The 27,552-nt window shown below is 35.6% G+C and overlaps 1 protein-coding gene across 2 annotated transcripts in view; it reads left to right on the top strand.

The window, feature by feature from the left end:
* Nucleotides 1-27,552, top strand: part of LOC132706999 (UDP-N-acetylglucosamine--peptide N-acetylglucosaminyltransferase 110 kDa subunit) — a 68,587-nt gene that overhangs the window by 10,665 nt on the left and 30,370 nt on the right. Inside the window, exon 1 of one of the 2 annotated variants that reach the window (XM_060678609.1) lies at nt 26,058-26,307. The exons of the other annotated variant lie outside the window; for it this stretch is intronic. Coding sequence (XP_060534592.1) covers nt 26,180-26,307 — 128 coding nt within the window. The 5' untranslated portion in view covers nt 26,058-26,179. Of the gene's footprint in view, nt 1-26,057; nt 26,308-27,552 lie in introns of those variants that run through there. 2 annotated transcript variants of the gene reach the window in all.

Here is a 27,552-nt window from a genome sequence, read left to right as displayed (position 1 = left end):
GTGGAAGAACAATTTGTGATAAGGGGCGGAACTTTGGTTATCTCGGGGGATACAGAAGTTTCGAATATCTACTACTCTACCCCAATGAACCAGCTTAATCGTTGATAAATATTTTTTTTTGCGTTGGCAGATATCAATGTTCTTAATATTAATATAGGATTAATAAATATAATATAGAATTTATAAATTTTTCTAAATTTTTAAGATATACTTGAAATTATGGTTGTGGAATTGACCGGGTCATTTTTCCTTGAGTCAGTTGCCCGAAATAATTTTAAAGATACAACAAAATTGATATTTATTTATTTATGTTGTGGGTATTCGTTGAACAGGTAAATTGCAAACGCACAGAGGCGTAATAATTTATTTTAAAGTACATGTTATTATTAAATAATACTCTGCCATTGCAAGATGTTATTTTTATCGATTTTAACTGGGTAATTAAGAAGTGGTCAATTGATAAGTTCCAACACTGATGCCTCTTTTTACTCACTTCCACAAGTCGTTTCTAGTCAAGCTAGTATTTTTCTAGCGGATTTCTTGGGCTAAGAGTTCAGCCCGTTTTATAGACATTTTGGCTCATTCTCTCTCTATATAGATACGTTATAACCAAAGGATGGGAGATTTATTCATTAATTGAGTGGACTCCTGCAACCAACATAATGAAATCTTCATGAATGAAAACTGACTCTCCAAAAAAACAGTTGATTTGAATTGTTTTGTCCGAACTTTTCATTCATTAATAAGATCATTTATTTATTCGTTGATTCATTCATTGCGTTCTGGTTTATAGTATCACAAAAATTTTGCATGATTTATAAGTAAATCGCCGACGTACTAATATCGAGAATAGCAAATTTGTGTGATCTAAATATAACATTTGATAGATATGTTATTTACCAGTCAAGTCAGATTGTAAGGAATATTAATAATATACATCCCTCGAGGAAGGGAATCGATAGCGGCTCACGAGCCAAGTGGGTCGCAAATAACCTTTTCGTTATTTATGAGATTTTCGTGATTTTTTTCACAAATCCGTGATCCATTATCTGCGATTTTGTCATTTCTCATTGGTCGCGTATTGTTGCTTTTAAAAATGTGTCGTGGCGTCTTCTCGGATTTTGCATTTTTTTGTATTCATAAGTTATTTTTTAATAAATAAATAACTTGCATCGCCCGCTGTAATATGCCTTGCCCGAATATCAGAATGAGACCACAGTTATAGTATGACCATGGGTCTATCAAACTCTATTAATATTACGAAAGAACCCAACGGTTGGCGGAAAGAAGGCAGAGACGGGCTCGTTGTTGATAGAATGAAATGTAGCTCGGCTACCTCTGTTATTCACCGACATTATTATTGTTATAAATTTTATATTGAATAGGAGGACCATAACTTCTCAAATAAAAAATGTGTGTGCTTCTCTATCCTGCGTGTCTAGTTTAGAGAGATTATGTACATTTTTATTTTATCTACACCATTATAAAGAACGCAAATATTTAACGATCATTAACGTTATCAAAAATTTCGATCGTAATTATTCCCATGAGGTTTATGGTAGTGTTAAGTGTACCTAACGTAATTATATCAGCCATTTTTACGCTGATGGCGGCAGAGAACAATCAATTTTATTTATTTCCAAAGTGTTTTTTCAAAACTTTTTTTTATTACCGTACCGAGGGATTGTTTTTTGTTTTTTTTTTGTATTTTTATTTCACTAATTTCCATGAAAAATATTTTCTTGCACTATCTCTGTTCTAAAGTACCCTTTCAAGCGCTTGCAAAGTGTCTCTTTAAGATTAGCTTCGTTAACCACTGTCTCTTCACTTTTGACGTTTCCGGAACTTTAGTCACGGGTTTGGAAGCGATTGGATGTTTTCGAAAGATTTTAATCACTTGTCGTCACATGCTATTTTGCAAAATGATACCCAACTAACCAAAACTAATGGTCTTTTAAAAAGTATAGTATATGTGTTGCGGCGAAAGTGTTTAGAGATTAGCTGAATAGAATTCAAACTATCCAAATATCTGATTATTTTAATGGACATTATATGAGTTAATTATTATGTATCATTGGGAATATTAAGTTCATATGTTATTCACTTGCTGTGGATAGTTTGTAAAGTAGTCAAAAACACCGGTTAATTTTTATACTTATTTTGTGTTTTATACTTTTGCTGTAAATTTTGCATAACACACCAATATTCGTGGTTATTTTCGTAGAAATGTGATTTTTCATCAAAATTAACAGTTACCCGTAACATACAGGCCTGTGAAAAAGTATAAACGCATACATATTTAAAGATTTCGTTTAAAATCAATTGAAGATTTCTGAAAATAGTTTAGGTGCATAAATAGTACACTGAAATAAAGGTCTTAATATATTACATACATTAATTTTTACTGTGACAAAATTATAACCTCACTGCTTATATTTATCATTGTCTTATTATTTCGTCTAACCACCTTTATTTTTTATAACTCCATGCTATCGATTAACTCTTTAAGCGTATTAGATGAAATTTTGGCCCATGTTGGTCACAGTTTTTGAGTTCATTGACATTATTTATTTTTGTCTTTTCCCGATCATATGATTTACTTGTTAATATCCCCCAGACGTAGGTCTGGACTAACTGCTGACAATTCTAATAACTGGATACCAAAGTCTTGTTTTGTAGTTGCAGCTACATGGTTAGGTGAGTTGTACCTTCAGTCAGCGTAATGAATCGATTTTTAAAGAGGTACATCTGGTCTGGTCTAGACCATAACTGAACCTCCTCCTTTAATTCTTGGAAACATATTTTTTCTATTAATTCTCAAATGATGCTTATAGTAAAGCCATATACGGCCTACATAGCTTACATAGCCCCACCGAAAGTAGTCTAGCGGTGTTAAATCACGAGCTGTGTGACATTTTGCGCCGTCTTGTTGAAACCACATCTCCTGGCCATCATGGTTATTCAATTCTGGAATGAAAGAGTTAGTAATCATAGCTCTACACCGATCACCATTGACTAACGTTCTGGCCATCATCGTTTTTGACGAAGTACGGACCAATGAAAATTGGGAACAACGGCAATCTCGTTTTGGGCCCATTTGCAAGCATTGTTCAGGCGTGAGTCTATTCATGATGAATTGCCAAACCAAACTGAGAATAAATCACTTGACAGCTGTTAAATCGATTGCCATCTTGAACAGTAATGCCAACTTAAAGTTCTATACATCGAAAAAAAAACACCCATTACTTACATCCATCGGGACCATCAAGATTGAATTTATTTCCATCACTAAATATGACATGTTGCCAAAGTTACCTTTTGTTACATATTTTTCAAAACTGGTTTACTAAGACATTTATTGATATTTGAAATGTTTTGATTCAGCTGCCCACTTTCTCACTAAATTTTATGTACAATACATTGATAAACTTCAGTTTTTCGTTTCTTAAACAATCGCTCAGCTCGTGATTAAAGTGGCGTTTATCAAACTTGTTGCACAATGTACAATTTCAGCTTTTTCGAACCCCTTTAAAATAAAGTTCGACCTGAAGAAATTCGCCAAAGCAGATTTAGCGGAACTCCAATGTTTTCAAATCTGATGTTAACATGTCGGTCCAAATTTTTTGTTGTTGATAGGAGGCTCCACGTCGGCGGTATTTTATCGGAGATTGCCGTCTTTTACTGTTATTACGCGAAGTCTCGGAGCCCATAGGCAATAAAACCATATATATACATATATAAGGGTAAATTCTTTGCCTAGTTCGATAACTTTGGGAATACGGCCGAAATAGAGTTTTCCGGTGGAATTTTAGGACACGTTACTAATGCAAAACTACGTTTGAATAAAAATTTAAAGATGCAGTATTTGGAAAGAAACTAACACTAAGAAATCAATCTGTGACAGATAAAGGTTATAATTTTCGCTTGGTCATTTTAAAAGTATTAATCAAACATGTTTTTGGAAAACTGAATAGGAATAGTGTTTGACTTGATAAATTGGGGCAGCAAAAGTTTTATAATTTGCTGCCGTTAACCCAGCAGGATGGCAGGTAATTGCAACAAACAATGTTATTTTTAAACTTTAAACTCAAACCGTAAATACCCGTATGCCACTTTGTATGTTTTGATATGTAATTAAAGTTTTTCGTTAATCTCGAGTTCAGCTAGGCTTGAGAATTATTCTTTGCACCTTTTCTCGGCTTGAATTTCGTCCCGTATACCCGTTTCGGTTATTACAACAGAATTTGAAAAAAAAATTGTAGGGCGTTTATAATCAACAATAAACTACAATAATCCATGTATACTGTTTGAAAAAATTCTTCCATTAATTTGTTATTATTATTTGTTATTATATTTCGCTCAGAAGATAAAATATTATTTCAAAAAACACGTGGAAATTGATTTTTCGAGAAAGATAACGTCCACATATTTCTAGTTTTATTTATCAAATTCAATTTAACCGAAATGAAAATGGCGTTTTTTAGTTATTGTTCTGTCTATCTTTTTAAAATTAAATGTATTGGCCAGATCACATTTCTCCAGCATTTTATGCTGTATAGTTGTATAGCAAAGTTTAACAATCTCATTTTAGAATTACATATTTGACGACGTTGTTCTCTGCAGTCATTTTTTTCACGTTGACATTGACAATAACACGGCGTATGGTGGTACTTTGCAGATTTTTTCTATGTGCTTTTTTAAGGAATTAATTTTTTAAAATCAGTTTTCGCGCAAAACGTTTACCTTCTGAGTGTAAACTTTTAGTTGCCCAACAACTCACATTAGCGTTAAAAATTCCTACTTAAAATAATCATTATATTTAGATCTAAAAGTAATCTAAAGAAATCTCCATAAATTGATAATTTCTAGTTCCATTTTGTTCGTCTAGTTTTATTAACTAAGGACTTTCGTCGTGTAGGTAGTACAGAACTTGCCTATCGCACGAATCTGATAACAGTGGCGTTTATTTATTTTACTTTGAAAACATGTACCGTACATCTTCTCGTTTTTTTGTAAATTCGACCTATATAAACGCTTTATGAAAGAAAAAGAAAAAAATTTATAACAACCGGAATTGTTGCCACTTCTTATATTGGACAGTATGGGTTTTGTAGCATTGGTCTTGAAGAGCACTTTTCAGAATTACTCGGAATATCAAAAGAATGTGCAATATGGTGGGCGATCGAAAATCTACCGAAAGGCATTTCCGACTGGGAAAGAAGGTTTCGACTAAAAACTAATACACATTTGTTTATTTGACGCAAAAAGAATAGCAAAACCCCCTCACGTTGTGGGTGTCATCTGTTTTTGTTTTTTTTTTTTAATAGCCGTGAGAGTCACCTAAAACCTAAAAAGTTACGTTGTTTTGAAAATCGTCTGGTTAGAAAATTGGTAATGCATACCTGAATATAATTGTTTCTGGTTCCGTATGATAGTTATTATTTCGATGTAATTTTTTAGTAAATTCAGGTGCATATTGCCAGTTACATTTCCACGATGGAAAAGAAGCACGTACAATGGAATTTCCAAAACTGCCTGCCCATACCTTTAGGGAATTTGTATGCGTGCATTGGGAAGTAGGAAATTGTCAAGCCTATCCGAACTTTAAATATACCAAATTTTACTTTACTTTGTTTTCCCGAAACGCGATTTCTCTATTCATTATATATATATTTTTTAAGTACAATAAGCTTAATAATTTCTACTTTTTTCTGCAATTGAGTATATACATATGTATCAAAAGTTCGACAGCTAGCTAGCCTATCTAAATGCGAATCAACAACCCTACAATTGTTTAGTCACAGCTCCTTTATTTTGTATAGAGTGGATCGATGTTTAAAAACTAAGCGCCAACGTATAAGGAGTTCAGACTGTTTTTAATGGGTCTCAGTTGTCCTTAATTTGATTCTGGGAAAGGACCAAACCGCTTTTCCGGCTGTCAAACAGCCCATTGTTTGAGGTTAAGCCGTTGCGAGAGATGTCCGGCGTGCCCCAAAAGAACTGAAACGTTATCGTTACCGTCTTGTACGCTCCGTTTGCTTTGGATTCTTGGGCGGAAACGGGACGACTACTTCGTGACGTGTTTGCCCCCGCCCTTTAATTCCCCGCGTTTCTATGACAACCGATGCGACAGACGTGTCTTTCGGCGATTCCGGACGCCAGTTTTGTCCTTTTGTTTCTGCTCCGTTGGGCCCGAAAAGTTTTGTTTTTGTCACCGGGCCAACGATCTCGCAAGCGCATAAATACATTTTGTGGAAGTTGCATTTTGAGAAGTCGAAATAATGACCGAAATTATAAAATTGATAAGAAGAACGGTTAGAACATATATTTAATGGAAAAATCTTATCTTAACTCATAAATAAACATATACATATACATGTCACCTAATTATTGAATTGAATTATTGAAATTGAAGGGACTGTTTTTTTTTCGTTATAAACGAGTTATAGTCACTTGAAAAATAACACAATAACAATAACAATGTAAAATTTAATTATTTTATATACATATTTTAACATCTACGTAGCAACATTTTATATAAATATTTCAGAACTACATTTAATGTTTCAAATAATCGGATTATTTTCTTTTGAATTTTTTGGCTTGTACTTTCACCATTTCTTCGAGAGGGGCATCTTCCCCATGATACATAAAAAATTTATCTAGCAGCTTAACTGAATATAGGGCTTGTTGAACGGTTGGTGGTGGTCCCAGATCAACTTCTTCATCTTCTTCCTCTTGGTGGTCTTCCCCGCCCTCTCTTGCTTGTTGTAATATGGCTTCCTCTGTTCCAAATCCTAATCTATCACCATAAAATCTTGCAACTCCTCACTTGTAAACGTAATTGTTGTTTAAAACTGCTCTATCCACTCTCCTAGTCCTATTCGCATTCTGTAATAAGTCCTGCATGACCATAGGAGTGTTGAATTGTTTCTGCTGTCATCTTTTTCCAAGCTTTACTAATAAAGTTGACTGCATCTATATTAATGGAAAATTTGTCTTCGGACTCGAGCATTTCCAGTAAAATTACGTTTTTCCTGTATCAACTCTTAAGACTTTTTATTACGCTCTGGTCCATCGGCTCTAATACACTTCTTGTTTTGGCTGGAAGGAATGTCAATTCAATATTCCGTAGATTTGGAATATGGAGATGTGCAGGGCAGTTATCTAAGAGAAGTAATATTTTCCACCCCTTTAATTCGGCATCCCATTTCCGTATCTCCTCTTCAAAAATTTGCCATGTCATCCATCAGACTCGTTTGCCTTGTAACTGACCGGCAAATGTTTCATGTTCTTAAAACATCGTGGGTTAGTTGATTTTCCAATCACGACTAGCTTTCTTTTTCTCTCCCACTCATATTTTCAGCTACTAACACTGTTATACGTTCTTCAGAAAGTTTTCCACCCATACAGTTTGTGCTTCAAAATTTAAGAGTTTTATCTGGCGTCGTTTTGTAAAAAATACCAGTGTCGTCAGCATTAAAAATGTCGTCAGCAAGGTATTTTTTTGCTAGTTTTGGCTACGTCTTCTCCAACCAATCGCTAGTGACGTTTCTGTCGACATCACGGGCTCCGCCACTTACCTGTCCTCTCCGAATCCTTGAAATCGATAATGCCAAGCTGTTCAGCATACTTTTCTGGTTTTAGTTTTACGATAGGTCCAGAGAGTGGTACATTTTTAATACGTTGCTGTTGGAACAAACCATTGCCCTATCCAAATCTTAAAATTTTGGCTTTCTTAGTTTTCTAGTAGAATTGCCTGACGCTTCATCCTGAATGATTTTTTCTTTGCACTTCCAAATCGTGGATACAGTCGATGGTGTAAGTCCGTATCCACAGCCCACATCACTTTTCTTTTCTCCCGAATTAAAGCAACTTTATCACCTAGAGATAAAATTTTTCGCTTACTTGTCATGCTCGCCGTATTCACTAAGTCAAATTAGAACTGATTAAGACAATGGTGCGCTTTTAAACATACACATAAAGGCATTAACATAATCGCTTATTACGAGAAAAAAAACTTAGGACGACCAGGATCTCAGTAATTAGATTATTAGGGTAAGGAATTTTGAGAAGTTATGAGACTCTATTAATTACAAGACGGCCTACATTCCTTACTTTGTTACCTGAGGTGCCATTTTTTCTTTCGGTATATAGAGTGAGAAATTCGTTATACAGAGTGGATTAATACATAGCTTTGTATGGAGTCCTAATAGGACAACAACAACCTGCATACTAGGGGCTTGAGATCCTTCAGTATGTTACTCATCTTTTGATTATGTAGACTTTTTCTGCAATATCTTTGTCCTCTTTTTCTTTATGCGAGATAGTCATAAATTCCATAGACTATTATCCCGATGACGATTGTCAAGGGTCTCGAGAGTAGTATTTTCAATTACAGTTATACTTTCCCGCAGTTCGTACGTAAAAAAGGCGAACGTTTCTCAATTTGTTGGAAAAGAAATGACATCATTCATTGCTTACTCAGCAATTTCGGAAAGGTGTGCTGAAACGGGATTTACTGGTAAATTTTGTTTGTACGAAATTTCTTGTCGCAATATCACTATAAATTTAGTAAACATCTCCATGCTAACCGTAAACAGCGTCCGAATATTTGCAATCGTGTTACTCCTCCGCTTTTTTGCAGAAATATTTAAAAAACTGTCCAAGTTCGCTTCCTGTTTTGGGCCCACGATAAGTAAATACCATTTTTCAATGGATGAACTTAATAGAGGTAAGTTTAGGCTACTCATATCAATAAGGACATATTCATTTTGTGTTTTGGATTCCACGTGACCGTTATTTAATGGAATATGTGTTCTTCTATTACCTAAAGTAAAATCTTTAATTTCGCTTAGAGATATCCCAAGAATCGAGCAAAACGGTATCACTTTTTTTTTATACGAATATTCATTGTCTCATAAACCTTCTTAAAAAATTCTGCCCATCTCTGCCTCCCTATTTTATAAAAATATATTAAGGTTCCTATAATCATAGTATCATTATAGGTGTTTTTACTCGTCGTCTCTCGGTTTCATGGCGAGCTTCTGATTTACAGATTTCACCATATTGTCAAAATTTATAAAAATGATATGTTCAAAAAAAATATCTGTAGGCCTTGTTCCTCAGGCGGAATTTGAAAATACAATTATGAACCAAATAGAAAATATTTTGATGAGGCCGATAAATTTCTTCACTTCATGCGTGGATTAGGTGCTTAGAATGTTTTGTAAAATTGAACTGAGGTATTGGTATTGGTATTGGTATTAAAGGGGAGCGCCCTCGCGGGCGTCCAAGCACTTAGGCCACCAGATGGGCCCGTTGTGCCCCTAGGCCGCTCTTGAGGGCGTCCAGAATGCCGCCTCTCCTGTAGAAGGTCAGCAACTCCTTTAGCCCAATACCGTGCACTGAGCCCGGATCGATCAGGGCCGTTCCAAAGACTCCCAATCTTGCCCATGTCAAGGCAGGGCACTCGGTGAGCAGATGATACGGGGTCTCCTCCCCTTCCATGCACCACCTACACTCCGGGTCGTCTCCAATGCCTAGCAAGCAAAGATGCCTCCTAAGCCTGCAATGTCCTGTGTAGGCCCCTGTTAGTGCTCTACACTCCCTTCTGGTCAGTCTAAGCAGCTCCCTGGTCCGAGGAAGGGCGGGCCCATCCATCATAAGCCTCGCCTGCCTCATTCCCGGAGCACCTCTCCAGCCCCCCGCGGCTCGGTCTCTCGCCCAGGCTTCGAGAGCTCCCCGCCTCACACACGGGGCGATCCCCAAGCGGGGCTCTGGCCCTATATGCCTATGCGAGGAGCCCTCCCTGGCTAACGCGTCCGCTGCCTCATTGCCCCGGATACCGGTGTGACCCGAGACCCAGACCAACGTGACCTTTCTCTCCTCAGCCACCCTCCTCAGTACCCCTTTGCACTCCTTTATCAACAAGGAGCGCGTACGCACTGACTTCAGCGCCATGAGTGCAGCCCTACTATCCGAGCAGAAGAAAACTCTCCTGCTTCCGTAGTTGAGCCGAAGCACCTCTCTGGCCGCCATCAATAATAAACTGAGGTTGCTTTTACTTGATGAAAATCCATTTATCAAAATAAATAAGAACTAAAAGTTCAGATTTTCACGAAATTATATATTTTGACCAGACACGGTGTTGTCGAAACAATTGTCATGTAAAAATATATGTAATTTCGTGAAAATCTGAACTTTTAGTTCTTATTTATTTTGATGTTTTCTAAGAATTAGTTATCGATGGGACTTAGTATTAGATATGATGATTTTAAAATCTATTTGACAGAAACTGCTCGATTATTTTTTTTCCTGTATCCTAGGTACAGAATGTCAGTAACTATCCGTAAAATATTAATATACGGAAAAGAGATCGTGAAGTCCTGTGTCAATCGAACAACTTTCCGAAGAGGCCCAAGAGACCCGCAATACAGAGTACCTAAGATACAGGGACCATGATGCGAGAAAATGCATCAGGCTGCAACAAATTTGGATGTATTTCATAATTTGTTACTTTCGTCTGATCCAAAAAGCACAAATTTACCCAAAATCAAAAATGTAAATAAAAACAAAATCCGACGCTTTAAATTTGGTAAAGCCTTTCAAAATAATACTGAAATTCTGAGGGAATCAGAATTTTTTTTTTTCAAACGGTTCCTACAAAAACTACAGATTTGCCATTATCTCAGAATAAAGGTCATCCTGTGCGTCGGTGAAGTTTTTCTTTATTTAACGACACTAATCTGTAGTCTCCTAGACAACCTGTTGCTTCCAAAGACTTTGGGGAGGAGTGGAGGAACGATTTCGATGGACAAACTGACTTAAATACAAATTTCCCATACTTTATTAATTATTCTCGAATGATCCCCGCGTGATAAATATCGGCACTCTAGTCGGACGTCGTATCAATAAATAGGTTGTAAAATATCCAAATCGGCCCGCCATTATTATAAATAGTCAATTAATCTTCGTGGATCGATGTTAAACATTTTAACGCTTAATTGCCGGTTGATGTCGATACGCGTTGAAAAAAGATTCCAGTAAACCGACGAAAATGTATACTCTGCGGTGCTTATTTTACGGGCGTAACATTTAAAAGCTGTTGTTTTAAAATTTCGGCTTATCAAAACTGTGAGTCGAATAGGAATTTACAATTAAAATATATATATATATATATATATATATATATATATATATATATATATATATATATATATATATATATATATATATCCGTGAATCAATACGTGAGAATATATATATATATATATATATATATATATATATATATATATATATATATATATGATGACATGTGTCATCACATTTTTCCATCCGTGAATCAATACGTGAGAATATATATATATATATATATATATATATATATATATATATATATATATATATATATATATATATATCCGTGAATCAATACGTGAGAATATATATATATATATATATATATATATATATATATATATATATATATATATATATATATATATATATATATATATATATATTCTCACGTATTGATTCACGGATGGAAAAATGTGATGACACTATATTCCGGGATATCATCCGTTCGCTCGTTGAACTCCGACTGGAATCCTGCAGACGTTTCGCCAAAATCTCACTTGGCATCTTCAATGCTCGCGCTCCGAAAACACTTCGAACACTGGGAGGTTATCGGCGGTGCGTGTGGTATTTATACTCTGCGCCGGAGATGGTAACGGTGCTGCTTGTGCGTGGGGGGAGGTGGCTCCGCCCCCTGAATTGTCGCGTTGTTAATTTCGCCCGATCGTAGTTGCGATGTCCCCGTTGGCTGCTGCGCATCGCTCTGCTGTTTGATTATCGTTCTCCACGTGTTGGATAAATGCAGAGCGTCGTCTCTCGTATTGAGGTGTCCGGACTTTTCTATTTCGATGGCCTCTCGTATAATCCTAGTCCTAAAATCAGGAATATTAGCTATTTGTTTGCAAGTGCCGAAATCAATTTTATGGCCTGTCTGATGTTGGTGCTGAAACAAAGCAGATGTTGTTTGTTTGTTTCTTATGGCTAAACGATGTTCCTCGAGCCTGGCTGAAATCCTTCTGTTGGTCTGTCCCACATACGTCAGGCTGCACGATCCGCATGCTACACTGTATACTCCTTGGTTTTCCAGAGTAATTTTTTGTTTTGGGTTTCTTAGTATTGCTCCGATGGTATGGTCAGGTTTGTATGCCGTTGATATGTCGTGTTTCCGTAATATTCGGCCGATTTTGTCAGTAACCCCCTTGATGTATGGCAGGACAGCGATCGATCTTCGTTGGGTCTCGTCCTGCACTCTCTGCTGCGGCTGTTGTTGTTTATTGATTGCCTTGTTGATGGTGCGCCTTTGGTATCCGTTTTGTTGAAGACAGGTACTAATTTTCTTCAGTTCTTCAGAATATATATATATATATATATATATATATATATATATATATATATATATATATATATATATATATATATATATTTATTTATTTATTTATATTGGCCCATGCTTTTTCGAAAACCTGATGTACTATTTAGATACTTAGTAGTTTCCATTACATTTGCAGAGGAAAGACTAAATTTTTCGTACACAACATTAAAAAATTCAGTTGTAGTTTCGATTATTGTTATTAAGAAGAAAAATAAATATCAGAAAATGCCATAAATATTTTTACACTCTAATCTTATTTAGAATTAAAAATTACGCTTAACTATGCCTAAAATTGTATATTCGAAATAAAAAGTGAAGTTAACTTTTCCTGTTTTTTGACTTCTTTTGTTTATTTATTTATTCAAACAAACAAAAATAAATACAATTCATGAATATCTCGCAAACATAGAAATGAGCAAAAAGATTTATGTGAGCGCGTTAAAAAGAAAATAAAATTATAACATTAGCGTAACCCGTACCAGAAAAAAAAATGTTTTTCAAAACTAAAATCTTAAAAGCAATAAAATAATCCACCAGAGGAATGGTCATTAAACTTTTTTCATATATCCCGATTTAATTCTTGGATTTATTATAATTTTCAATTTTATATTCATTGCAACATGCTTTTGAGTTTTCTCATGAAGTACTATATGAAGCCGCCCTCACTTTTCGTGTATTTTTGGTATTTTAAAGGTTTCATATTTGATCATGATATCTAGCTGGAAACAGGTAGCAATGGTAAAGAAAACAGTCTAACTTCGATAAAGAGCGCTTTTTTAGATGCTAGCTCCATACCATCAGTCCATATCCCGGAGCACTATTTTAATCGTTTTTTTTTTAATACATAATTTGCGTTAATTGTATGAATTTCTATAATAGCTGTAAATTAGTCAATGTGGTTTCCATATTTTAAGCATTGGTCGAGTAGAACTCTTTTTTTCTACACAACCTCATTTTTTTATTTTTGACAGTCACGTTCTTCTGTCAACAAATTTAGTTTCTTTTAGCATTTAGGGTTACCAAATTTTCATCCAACCACTTCTTGTAGATGAATATATTCGTATACAGATAGAGTAAACAACGTTGATGGTTGAATTATTGTCCAAGTCATTATTTTTAAAATGGTTTTTCGCCGAATTTACCATCCGTGACAGGAGTGATATGCTTCAAGTATACTTTCTGAATAATAACAGTGCAACCACAGCTCGTCGTCAGTATATTACATTTTATCCAGAGCGCCGAGCTCCTTCAAAACATATTTCCAAGGCTGGCGAAGAAATTCGCAGAAAACGGGGTAACGTATTAAATGCTAAAAAGGTAAGCCGGACGCATAATGTTTTAAATGAAGAAAATAATATATTAGGATTCTATGAAGCACTTCTAGGTTCCTCTATTACTAAAGTATATGAAGAGACAGGTATTTCTCGGGGATCAATCCGCTAAGTTTTGAAACAATATAAATATAATGCATTTAAATTTCGTAAAACTCAATAATTAAGTGCCGAATAATGTCAAAGGAGGTGCAGTTTTGTTTGGATTTTTTAAATGGATGTAATCAGAATAATAATTTTTTGAAAAACTTTTATGGACTGATGAACGTTCGTTTATTACAATGTGTTCAAAATTTTCATAACATGGAATATTCCATGGGTTGGATAAGGAACGACGGAACTATGGATTGGCCCCGACTTAACTTTAATGGATTTTTTCTTTTGGGGACACCAAAAATCACGTGCACAGGACTCGTGAACTTCGGCAAATGATTTCAGTCAGTTAAGAGACAATCCAGAGAGGTTATTAAATGCAAGACATCATACAATTAAAGTATATGAGAAATGTGTTCAGGAAAATTATGATCACATACAGCCGTATTTAGAATAGTTAAATAATTTGTGTCTTGTCATTTTTGGTGTTTTTTCCTACTTTAATTTGTAAATAATTATTGTTGTTGGAGTCTGTCATGGTATTCTTTGAAGTCATATAAAAATTTCCTATTTTTGTCGATTTTTCAAAAACGAGTGGACTAAAATATGAAGTGTGTTACATCATTGTAATCGGAATAAGATATTCTATTAAACACATATATAATATACAGGGTGTTAAAAAATATGATGTAGGCTTATGTGTTAGAAAATTGTTAGGGTTTTGTTTTATGCGTCACTTGAAAAAAATTTTTGGCTACTAACCCTACATTGTGTTTTTTTTTTTGTTTACCTTGATATCTTTAAAAACAAAAAAGGTACAGCCAATTAAAATGTATATATTACGGCAAATTTGGGTTAAATTTAAATCGATAAATCTGAAATTTCCCTGCGTCCGTCGTGTACATAGGAAATGGAAATTGTTCAAACTGTTTCCGTTTCGTGGACCCGGTGACTGCCGGTGTTCGTGGAAGTTTCTGAAAAGTTGGCGGTGTGCGATCGCCCGATGTATCGGGTTGAAGTCGTAGAGTGTTTGGAGGTTCGCCAAAACTTTTCGATTATTAATTTCGCGAAAAGTTTCGTTGATTCTTGGACGTTTGTGCTCGGCTTCGAAAACGCCAGCTATCCTCCCTGTTTGCCTGTTCAGAATTCGATATGTTGCACCGAAATCGGATTTTTTTAGCCCTTGGGTTAGATCCGAACTTATTAAAAAGTATAAAGTAATTAATAAATAACAAAGTAACAAAAATCCAAATTTTTATCTCAGTTGGGCGTATTTCACTCTATTTACAAATAACAATGATTTTATAAATGTATTTATTATTGCATCAATTTTGCCTAATCAAAAAAATAATCATCTGGCAGCATTTGCATGCAATGAAGTCATCTTACGAACTACACCAGATGAGGAGGATGCAAATAGCCACTGAAATTCAAAAAGATACTTGTAGCGACTTCTGAACGATCGTTAGTGTTAAATCGAAGAAGCTTAAGGAAGTTATATTATTACTAGAAAATTATTTATAATTAAGTTGGAAATTTGGAAAGAGCAGTGACATCCATCTTAATTGATGAAATTCATTTATTTGTCACATTTATATTGAAGATAATTATTAAATGATTTCAACAGCTGTATCTAATTTGTTTATTATGTTCTTTATACGAGAATGCATTGAAAATTCTTTGGCTATAAGTAAATACACTGAACAATAATCTGAGATCACGTCCAGATCAAATAGTCTTTTGGAATTTAGTCGGATATTTTGGTTTATTTAGGAAATGGGAACGTAAATTTTAATTCGCTCTCGAATGTCGTCGGCGGACCGTTATTTTTGTCCCCGATTCACGGCCGCTTCGAAAATAACATTTTAATTAGCGAAATTAAGTGGAAATCGCGTTGAATTGGATTCGTGCCAGCGCCAAAAAAAAACACCCGGTATGGTCGTTGATTTTCCATGATGCCATGGAAAGTGTTTTATCCAGGCTATTCGATCTTTTACCGTCCTGGGAATACAAAATGGAGGGCGACATGACGAGAAAACTAGGAAATCAAACTTGCTACCGTTTCGCCAATCATAAATTTATTAGGCCTATTCATTAACAACCGAGGCAGCAGCAATCCATTAATTCTAATACATTTTATTTAATATTTATTTATTTAATATTTTTTAAACCTTTCATGAATAAAATCTGTTGACTGCTAAAACAGCGCAAATTAAGAAGAGACAAGTTCGACTTAGTTATTAATTTGTTTTCATTTCTTTGACCAAAATAATGTTTTAATTGTTATTTGTTGATTTTCTTAAAGCGAAAAAATGTTGTTTTTATCTGAAACATACGATATAAGATACATATAGATAATTATTGTTGCCATTTTAGTTGCACTTAAATGGTTACGATGTACATGGTTGATCATAAATTGCCAAAACATATACTTGTTTTCCAGTCATAATAATAATTATTATATTATTCTATTATATGAAATACAAATAAAATACAAAAATAATACAATTACTGCTTTTTACAAAACTTCTGTATTCCCCCTGCGTCGGTTTTTGCTTAGTCGAAATTGCTAACGTTTCGCCAATCATTCTGTTGGCTTCTTCAGAGCTTAACTGAAACGTCAGCAAGTTCGACTCAGCAAAAACCGACGTAGGAGGAATCCAGAAGTTTTGTAAAAAAAGTATTACAGTAGCCTGTGGAAGTGCCTTTGAAAAATACCGAAAAGTTTATGGTCGTAAAAAAAATCTCCCCCGGGGGATGCAGAACTTAGGAATAGATACTACTACTATACACCGTGATAAACTCATAAATAATCCAGCACTATTAGGACTGTGCTAAGGCAAGTTTCAGTAATGTTAAATGTGACACTCTTTACAAAACTTCTGAATTCCTCCTGCGTCGGTTTTTGCTGAGTCGAACTTGCCGACGTTTCGCCAACCATCCTGCTGGCTTCTTCAGAGCTTGACTGAAACTGGCTCGTATTTTACTCTTTACCTGCTTATATATAGTTTGGAGGGTGTGGGGGGGGGGGCTAATGAGAGTGATAAACACCGTCTCAGGTGACTGACTAAAATTGGTGACAGGTAAAGACCTGAGTCGCGATTAAGATTGTTAGGTTGTTTATAGATTTCAATAGACTCTCGGATTTTTCGTTGGTAGAAGAACTGATTACATGCAAGAATGTTAGTTTTATCGAATAACATTTTATGTCCGGTTTCGTGTATGTTCGACAACTGTTGATGAGTTTATTTGTCTTAGTCGTAAGGCTGTTTCATGTTCTTTGAGCCTAGTTGATATTTTCCGTCCGGTCTCTCCAATGTATTCTTTGCCGCATAAGCATGGAATGCTGTCAACTCCTGGCGTCTCAAATGGAATTTATGCTTTGACGGACCGCAGATGTTGAGAGATTTTTGGACAAGTGGTAAGTCTTGTTTTGACGTTATACTTCTTTAGAACTTTTGATATGTGGCCAGTGATGTTTTGAATGTAAGGAAGGACCACAGTGGCAAGTGTAGTATTGCTTTCGGCCTCATTGCTATTAGAAGGTTGTGGTGAAGTGTATTTTTTGATGGAACGTTTAATTCTGTTTTCAATGATTCGGGTTGAGATAGTTTTACGACCCTGTAAACAAGAGAGTTGATAAGCGAAGATTTTTGGGCCGGATGGTGATGTGACCATGCATTAAGGTATCCGTCTATGTGCGTAGGTTTTCTGTAAACACAATGACCCAATGTTAGGTCTGATTTTCTATTCATAAGTATATCTAAGAATGGCAGGTTATTATTAGCTTCCAACTCAATGGTAAAACGCATGTTAGGGTGCATCGAGTTTAAATGTCTTAAGAAAATCTACTATGGGTTCTTGACCATGAGACCAAATAACAAAAGTAGAGAGTCTTTAGAAATCTATCTCTCTATCTAGAAGTCTATAAACAACCTAACAATCTTAATCGCGACTCAGGTCTCTACCTGTCACCAACTTGGGAATCAGTCATCCGAGACGGTGTTCATCACTTTCATTAGCCCCCCCCCTCCCCCTCAAACTATATATAAGCAGGTACAGAGTAAAATACGAGCCAGTTTCAGTCAAGCTCTGAAGAAGCCAACAGGATAATTGGCGAAACGTCAGCAATTTCGACTAAGCAAAAACCGACGCGGGAGGAATCCAGAAGTTTTGTAAAAAGCATTACAGTAACCTGTGGAAGTTTCTTTGAAAAATGTATATGGTTTAATTTACAATTACTGTTTTGAGCATTTATGAGGTTAACTGATCCTTGCACAATTTCAAGTTTTAAGTTACTAGCCAAATGTATAGAAATATACAATAGCTAGCTCTCATTACGATACAGGGTGTTAAAAATACAAGGGTAGTCAACCAAGACTGTTTTGAAAACATTTGAAGCACTTTTTGTTTCGCGAAAATCGACCATAGTAACTGAGATATCGCGCAATATATGGGAAAGATGGTGATGAATAAAGGTTTTGAACTTTTAGAAATGTCTCGAAATTTTGTGATTCATATCGCCGAAGTTTACGTCTGCCAAAAATATTAAAAATCTAAGTTAAATTTGTCAAATATGTCGAAATTTGAACAAAATCGTGAAAGATTTATTTGATTTTGATTAATTTATTGAATAAAAAACAAATGAAATTAGGATTTGGTTTGGGAAGAACGCTACTTTACTCTTGTGTGTGACATTCTGTACACTTAAGCGGCCACACTGTATAACAAATGTCCTGTTTCCCACCCTCGAATAGGCCATTATAGTTAGATTATAATTTAGTGAGCATATGCGGCACGTGAAACTTTCGTCTCGCTAATAGCAATAATAATTAACCCCGCGAGAGCGCCAACGCCCTGTCGCTAGTTTTCCACGAGACTTGGTTAATTGAAAATTGTTCCACTATATACGCCACGGGAATTTGAGCAAATAGGGCGTGTACGGATCGCGGAAATACGGTTTCTTATGCGACAAAATAGACGCGTTGGTGTGTGAGGGCTGATAGAACTTTCTCCCCTCCCCCCCCAACGAGTTTTTGTTTTGCTTACTCGCATAAGGTTTAATTACTGTGCCGTAGTTTCCCGGGGTTATTTTGGAGGCTTATTTTATTGTTTCCAAGTTAGTCGAAAGACACGCGCCTTCATCTCAAATAGAGGCGGATTAGATAATTTCATTATTTGTAGAGTGGGACAGAAAGTGGACTAATATATTGATGATAAGACTTTGCATAACTCAGTTTACATTTGGAAGCTTTTATATCCATAACGACGTCACAAAATACACCACTGGTATTACTTAATTCACATTTGAAGTTAAGTGTATCCAAAACAAGGCGTTCCACATTGGAACGTGACAGAAAAAGAGTCTCATTGTTTTATCCAAAAGAATATTTTGGTTGATGGGTTGATCTACTTTCTGGTAAGGCCTTTTATGAACCAGCATAAGTGATAAACAAAAATGCTGCAAGTGTATTGTCTATACACTTACACTTAACTGTTCGAAATTAACTAACTCCCTTCGTTTAAAGCTGATAAAATTGCAAAATTGCAATTGCAAATTAAAAGTCATCTCTACCTAGGTAACTACAAACTAACAAACAAAGGCCCTAAACAGTCTTGGCTTTATTTTACGGGTTTAATAATAAAAAATCTCCAATTAATAAAAAAGCTCCCTCCTGGCCCGACAGACAGCAGAGATTCTCAGAGCAACGGGCGAAATGGGAATAAACCTATTTCTTCACCTATGCAATCAAATATGGAAAAGTGGACATTGGCCAAAAGACTGGAAAAAAATAAAATAATAACGATTCACAAAAAAAGGTAAAACTAAATGCGAAAATTATAGAACAATTACCCTTATTTCGCATGCTAGTAAAATCCTCGTACATGTAATCAACGAGAGACTTAAACTTAAAAACTACTCACAACCCCAAATACCAGAGGAACAAGCGTGGTTTGTCAAAGGAAGAGGCACTAGAGAACATCTGCTCAACTTATGACAAATTATAGAAAAAGCTCGAGAATTCAACGTCCCTATGTATATCTGTTTCATGGACTACAAAAAAACCTTTGATAGAGTCAAATGGAGCGAGCTATGGACTGTCCTCAATGAAATGGGAGTGCCACAACATCTTATCTTCCTAATAATTACATTATACCAAAACACAACTGGTAATGTCAAGATTAATAACAGATATTCTCGAGAATTTCAACCAAGATGTGGAGTGAGACAGGGATGTGTATTATCACCGCAACTATTTAATTTAAGGGGGTAGTGATGCGCAATATATGATCCTATTGCAAGTTAGGGTCACTTAGCCTCTCCTACTCAATTCCGACTCTCACCTCCAAGTTGGCAAAACCCGGGAACCTGAGCAACTCTGGGGAAGATTGAGTAACCAACCTCAGTGGAAACCAGAGTCAGGGCTGACGAGAGCGGGAGAATTGGTCCTTCGAAGAATAGAGGGTTAGATCATAAGGCCAGCACCCTTATATCTGGAAAAAAACATTAAAAACGCTAAACAACCCAGTAGTAGACCTCGGAAAACCGATAGATTTAACGGAAAACGAACACGGCAACGAAAATGGACAATGAGAATTGCAGAATGTGGGATAAAACAATTACAAAAGAAACGAAAAAACGGATATACACTAGCATCGTCCAGAGTATAATCACATACGGATCCGAAACGTGGGATATGACAAAAAAGAACAGAAACAAATTGATGACGACGGAAATGGACTTCTTACGACGTAGCTGCAGAAAATCAAAAATGGAAAGAGTAAGAAATGACACCATAAGGGAAAGCATGAACATGAACACAAATATAATAGAACAAATAGAGAAAAAACAGCTGATATGGTTTGGACATACGAAAAGAATGGACGATACAAGATGGCCCAAACGCCTACTCGAGTGGGTACCAGTAGAGAAAAGAAAACGTGGAAGACCTCGAAGAAGCTGGAGGAATGAGGTAGATGAAGCTATGACATCCAGAGGGCTAGAGGAAGACATGTGTCTGGATAGAAAGAAATGGAAACTGGGGACGGAGAGGCGGCACGTACCGTAGAAATCCGTTATATATATACTATTTAACATATACAGCGAATACATTATCAGGAAATCGGTCGATAGTTGGACGGGAAGAGTCGCAATTAATGGCAGAAAAATTAACAATCTTCGATTTGCTGATGACACGGTCTTACTGGCAAACACTGCAGATGAATTGTTGGATCTCATTCATAGGATTGAAAAAGAGAGCGTGTATCTAGTCTGGAACTCAACAGTTCCAAAACAAAAATAATAATTGACCGAGCTAATAATAATTGACAGGTTCGAGGTTGTTGATCAATACTTGTATTTGGGATTACTAATCACAAATACGGGTACACTAGAACAAGAGATCAAAATTAGATGCGAAATGGTAAAAATGACAACCAAAAAACTTGATAAAATCTGGAAAGACAGAGAAATAACAACATAAACAAAAATCAGAATTATGAACCGCTTAGTCTTTCGGATGCGTATGTATGGTTGCGAAGCCCGGACTGTTAGAATGATTGATGCTACGGAAATGTACAGTTGGAGGAAATTACTAAATATTTCATGGACACAACACCTGACTAATGACTCCAGATTGAAACAACTAAAAGTCAAACAAAGATTGTCTAGCCTAATTCGATTGAGAGAGGGTGATGGAGTGAGAGAGGGTGAGGGAGGGAGAGGGTGAGGGAGAGAGAGGGTGAGGAAGGGAGGGAGAGGGGGTGAGGGAGGGAGAGACGGAGGGAGAGGGAGGGGGAGAGAGAGAGAGGGTGATGGAGGGTGGGAGAGGGATGAGAGAGAGGGGGGGTGAGAGAGGGAGGGAGGGAGAGAGAGAGAGAGTCTGGAATCCAATGTATTTTAAATATATCGAACGGCTTTTTTAGTTATAGTGAAAACCTTCATTTCTATTGTATGCAGCCTTTGGAAAATCGTAGAACAAATTTTGATTTATTATTTCTTTATTTATTCAAACTACTCTTCTAACTTTCCAATTATCAGATGTACCCGATCTTGACCTATTTGCTCTGAGCCTTAAAGCGTTAAAACGACACTTAAGACGGTATACCACTTAACATACTGTAATAAAAAGCTGCAATTAGTTCTTAATTAGATTTAGTTGGTAAAAAATAATTTAAACTAGTCCACTGACAAAGTATCTCTTTTTTGTGACATTTTGTGATTTCCTTTTGGACAGCTGCGTCTGTCTGTAGGAAACACTTATTTATAAATAAATATAAGAACACTTTGTTCAATGTGCGAACGATTTTTAATTAGACTTATTAAATCCTCGGTTTTGATCGCGTGGCGAAAGATGACATTTTTATTAAAAATGTTTCATAGCTGAGTAACAGCCCTTTTTTTTATTTAACAACCAACTTGGCACCAAATTTATTTCACTTTGCACTTTGGATGGTTTGGAAGAATGCTTATTATCTTGTGCTATGTGCAACACCGCTCCTTATTTTTTATTTTTGGAAGAAATAAATTTTCTGTTGCGTGAAATTCCACGGCGAGTGACATGTTTTAATTTCACAGTCGCGTTTGACATTTTAGATGATTTAAAATCGGAACAACATTTTTATAGAAAAATTGTACGTTACCGGGAATATATGTATTTTTTTCGATTTTTAAAAATGGCTGAAATTTTTTAGTTTTAACGAATTTGGAGGTGTAATATAATATGTAACTAGGTCTCCACTTTCTCCGCCATTACTTGCCCGAGATTTATGCAACCGGCGTCTTATTTTCCTCGCGGTTCTATATTTAGAACAGAAATGTTCCCTCTGCCCCGCGTCGTCATGCCGAAAACAACCTCGAGCACGTCCCTCCCGCTCGTCGCGACGAACCCCTTCCGGAATAATTTGCGACGCTCCGATTTAAATTGAGCGCTCGATTGGCCGCTGGTTTTTTTTTTCCTCTCCACGGTCGCTATTCACTTTGCCGTTTGATTGAGTCTCGCGAAGCTCCTTTTAACTGGGAAATATAAAAGCTGATTCGAAATTCCGTGTAGGGTAGGTATGGTGTGTCTCAAAGTATATCGTATCGGCAATCAATCGGTATTGTGGAACAGAGCAGCACGGACGGAGTTCTTCGGTGTTTTAAAAATATAAAGATTAAATATTAAAATTTGTAATACTTAGCTAAAGTAGTATATTTTCGGCTTTCGTATTTGATTTCACTAGGTGTTACAAATGCTCTATGGGGAGCGAGACGAAAATCAGTATGCTCTATCTATTTAGCTAAATTATCACATACTTCTTGTTTTTTAATTGCATATGAAATTAACTCTTCCAAAAGTTGCCCTTTTTTGTGACTGGACCCGCAATAAACATCATTTTGTAATAAATATTCTTGAATAAGCTGAGCTACAGCCCATAATATCTCCTCATCGCAGCAGTATAACAATGTCTCATCAACACGCAGTAATAGCATAACAATTCAAAAAATTATCTCAGACATAGTGTAAAGTGTCGAAAATGTTCGACAAGCATTTAAACATAATTTTTTGCATTTAGTAACTTTTAGAACGGCTGTATTAGCTTATTAATGTCGCATTGAGCATTTACGTTGCTGTTCAGATAATCCAGAGATTGCAACGTTATGACACCTAAAACCATAAGGTCCCTAGTAAGCGCAGTCCCATATTCCATGCCAAATTGAAGTTAGCGCCTCTCTCTATGTCTGCGGCCGACTTTTATACGACCATCGAGTTCTCACAAACACCACCCTATTCCATTCCTGATTCGAGTCTGTTCTTAACACCATGGCAGACGGTAACTGTCTGTATCTATCATGTCTACAATCTTGTGTGCGATTGTGCTAGTTGTACGGAAGGGCACTAACCCTTACCCCAATGGCAATTAAACTGGATAGTTCTAAACAAATTCCTTCCAGTGTAAACTCCTTCAGCACCTCAGCATTGAAAAGAGAGTTAACGTTTCAAGGGGACACCAACAGAAACGTCATAGCTATCTTGGATTTTGAGGTACAGGTCGATTTTTCTTAAATTTTTCATTTTTAAATGCTTTTTGTGGCTCGGTTATGCGTTAACGTATCGTAAACTGATCTGGGTAAGGTTTTTTACTGGGATGCACTGGCGTAGAATGTCCAGAACGCAATTTAGCAGCAAAACTTATTTATTTATCGTGCGAGAAGTGAATCGGAACGGCATTAAGTTCTATAAGAGGAAGGGAATTTAATGAATCAACCTCCAATTTTTCTACTATTCGTCATTTTTACCTTATGCTCTAATTGTTTTTTTTTTAATATTTTTGGTTTGCTTTTATTTTTCATTTCTTTAAGAATAGCATTTCTATATATTTTTTTAATATTTATTTAGGGAAGGTCATCTAACAACAATTTGTTAACGATATGGTAACTCAAGGATAGGTTTTATAGGATGACTCAAAAGCTATGAGAAACACACAAAAGTTACAAAAGATTGTTAGGATGCACAACTTAAAATTATTTGAAAGTATCACACTAGCTGCTTGACGTGGGGATTATCTTGAATTTGAAGTAAAATTTCTAATTCTTTTTCCTTATTGGTAGGTAGCATTCCGGTTTGCCCTTTTCCATTTTTTATATTCATTACTATCACTATTATCAATCCATTCCATTAAACACTGAAGTTAAAGTTAAAGTTACGGCCAACTAAGTATTTGTTTTCTGCCTCACCTAGTATATAAATAATATTAATTAATTCAGCTTTAGAAAACCTTAGTTTTTTTTTTAATTTACTAACACCACAATAAATTGTATGAATTTATTTACTCAGCGTTCGGGTAAAAATTTAACAATGTCATTTTGTCATAACCAACTAATTTTATAGACAGAAAAAAGTGTAATTATTGGAAAAGTTAAAATAAATCGCAAAGTATTAAAAATAAGTATATAACATACTAAGAAAAGTTGTAGGTTTTTGCAAGATCTTTCGGAAAACATAATAATGTGCCATTTAAAAAAATCGAGATTTTTCTTTTTAATATAATTCAAATATATTCGTTTATTTTGAACGCTCTGTAGCATCTAATCCAAATTCCGTTGCTAAGGAGGGCCTTCACATATAAAAAAAGCTAACGATTTGCTCAAAATTAAGTATGATTTTGCTTCATTGGTGCATTTTAATAAATCATTAACACTGTGTGATTCTATAATGTCTTCTTGAAACGAACATGTGCATATTAAAAGATAATTAAATAAGCATCACAAAATATTGTTTTAAATGTTTAAAATAACAGGTGTTCTTATAAAATATGATATTTTTATTGGATTTAAATGTTCCCCGACTTTGAATTAGTTACTTAAAATAAAACGAAAGGATTTGTGGACAAGTAGACTATCGTGAAGGAGCGCGCGGATGCTATACTAATGGCGGCTTTATTCCTTTGTTCTATTAACTGGTAAAAGTAACATGACAGCAGACCCTGTTTTGTTTTGAAAATGTTGAAGAAATCTAATCTGTAATAAACAAGTAATTGTTTTGAACATAATTCCGTTTAAAACAAATGCGCAATACTTTAAATGTAGGAAAAAAGAAACTTGATGATAATGAAAATGATAATTTGTAAAAAAATCAATACCAAAATATTTCCAAACCTACCAAAAATGTTATATTTTGATTAGTTATAAAGTAGAAAGGAGTTATTGATGTGATAGAAAACATTGACCAAATGTTAGCTAGTTTTATAAAAAGTTTTACAGTAGCCTGTCGGAAAATTAAAAAAACAGGTACAGTCCTTTTTGAATCATAACTTTTGAAACCAATGAGATAATGAACTTGATTCTATCGTTGCCTCACCCTGTACTAGTACCATTTTGATTAGTTTAGCGTTCAGAAATGGTATGCCACAGTGTATTGCGCGTTTATCAAAATTTACAAATATGAAAAAAAAAAGATGTCGGTATGTTACTCTAATGGTTTTATGAATCTTCCTCGCTTACTAACCAATCCCCATATCTGATCTGGATACTCGGAGAACAACGTCCGGAAGGACGCGTCACGTTTTTGATCGAAAGACGGGGTCGGCCGCCTCCGCAACCGTCGCCAAAGGTTTCCACGTTTACCCCATGTAACATTAATCTTACGCGCGGGGTTCCGAGAAGCGTCGCGACGCTCTCGGCCCGCCAGTCGTGGCCGGATCAATGCGCGGGACGGACGTCGTCAGGTGACCGGAAAAACATCGCGAGACTGGCCGCCTCCGCCGCCGCCGGGTCTTGGACGAAGATGCCTATGAAGACGGCGTCCAAGTTACTGGTATGGAATTGCAATGCGTGGTTGTCTACACGGTCATCAGCATACCCAAGTTGCCTTCGGACCGTGGGACTGTCGAGGGGAACGAGGGGGACACAGGTTGCGCCGGTTGGATCAGAAAACAAGTCAAAAGGTCCGCAAAATATCGGATGCCTACATTCGCTTCACTCATTTTGTCTTATTATGGGGAGAAATATTTTTGTTTCCGACATCGTTGACTTTTTTATTTTATTCTTTTCGGCCTTAACATCTACATTTCTTCCTAATAAATAATATATGTTCTAAGTGTTTTTCCATAACGAATCAATACAAGGGTAAAAATAATTTTAAAGAAGTAAATTCACATTTTTCAAAGAAACTTCGCCAGGCTACTGTAATGCTTTTTACAAAACTTCTGGAGTCCTCCTGCGTCGGTTTTTGTTGAGTCGAAATTGCTGACGTTTCGCCAATCATCCTGAAGAAGCCAACAGGATGATTGGCGAAACGTCAGCAATTTCGACTCAGCGAAAACCGAAGCAGGAGGAATCCAGAAGTTTTGTAAAAAGCATCTTAAATTGTCTTATTAATAACAAAATCATCAATCATCTATTAGTTTGTCCCTCAGATATAATCCATATCTAGGAACAGCAGATATAGGATCCATAGACTCTATCCATGACATCATTCCGACATATTTGCTGCCATATTAGAAATTACGGATTTTAAAGCATTAATGTACATAGTTTTTTAGAATAAGAATTATGCATTAGAGTTGTTAAATATCTCTACGAAAATATTTCCTTTGGAGTTTGAACTTCAGCTTCAGTTGGTTTACTGCATATTTGAGGTGCTTTTTGCTTCAAAAATTGACTGATTTTTATTTCAAGTTATATATGATAAAAACAAATAATAAAAGAAAGAAGAATCACATTTTCATGATGGTCATTGATTTATTTCATTTTCAAAAATAATATAAAATAATAAAAAATATTTTTTTTTGTTTAATATTCAGAAACCATTGCACCATCGTTTTATGTGTATTATAACTAGAGAATTTTCAATTACTTTTTCAATCACTTTTGAGAAATTAAAAAGTAGTAAATCTAGTTGGAATTGTACGAACCAATCTATAATTTTTGAAAGTTATTTTTTTCATTTGCAACTTACAAAACGTTAAACTACATTTTATAGTTTTTGAGGTCGAGGTTATTAATTTCAATCTACCTTTATTATACCTCAACCTTTCGTATGTCGTTACCTCCAGCGTTTCTAAATTATATACTCATGTATATTCGCCCCCCCAAATTAGATATAGAATCCTGAAAACGCGTTTCCCAGAAAATTAATCCCAAATAAATTGCTCGGTCCCGTATAGCCCTTATGAATTTTCTGTGCAAAA

Source organism: Cylas formicarius, unplaced genomic scaffold (genome assembly GCF_029955315.1).
Source record: "Cylas formicarius isolate icCylForm1 unplaced genomic scaffold, icCylForm1.1 PGA_scaffold_9__14_contigs__length_23061073, whole genome shotgun sequence".
NCBI lineage: Eukaryota > Metazoa > Arthropoda > Insecta > Coleoptera > Brentidae > Cylas > Cylas formicarius.
The sequence above is the reverse complement of the archived record's forward strand: the minus strand, read 5'-3'. Positions and strand labels throughout refer to the sequence as shown.